General features: G+C 58.2%; 1 protein-coding gene across 1 annotated transcript in view; it reads right to left on the bottom strand.

Moving 5' to 3' along the window:
* Nucleotides 1-69: 69 nt before the first annotated feature.
* ETH_00033565 (uncharacterized protein) overlaps nucleotides 70-299 on the bottom strand; it is a gene marked incomplete at both ends in the record, with an annotated part of 2,771 nt that continues 2,541 nt past the window's right edge. Inside the window, one exon of the mRNA XM_013375162.1 lies at nucleotides 70-293. Within this exon, the coding sequence (XP_013230616.1) occupies nucleotides 70-293 (224 nt within the window). The remainder of the gene's footprint in view (nucleotides 294-299) is intronic.

The following is a 299-nucleotide window of genomic DNA, read 5'->3' as shown; positions in this document are numbered from 1 at the left end:
AGCAGCAGCAGCAGCAGCTGCTGCTGCTGCTGCGGCCACCCGGCTGCGCAGCAGCAGCAAGGGGATTAGTTACTGCTGCAGTACCACTGGCTCTGCTGTGGACGGAGTGAAGACAGCATCTCCCAAAACGTCCTCTATATCGTCAGCTGCTGCTGCTTCTGCTGCTGCTGCTGCTGCTGATTTCTTTGCAGGGGGAGACACGGAGGCCCCAGAGGGAACAGATGAACGCTTTGATGGGGGCAGCTCTGCTGCTGCTGCTGCTGCTGCGCCTTCTCCTTCAGGAATAAATGTTGCTGTAA

This window comes from Eimeria tenella, genomic scaffold (genome assembly GCF_000499545.2).
Source record: "Eimeria tenella Houghton genomic scaffold, Eth_scaff2577, whole genome shotgun sequence".
Taxonomy (NCBI): domain Eukaryota; phylum Apicomplexa; class Conoidasida; order Eucoccidiorida; family Eimeriidae; genus Eimeria; species Eimeria tenella.
Note: the sequence above shows the minus strand (reverse complement) of the source record. Positions and strands in the feature narration are given on the sequence as shown.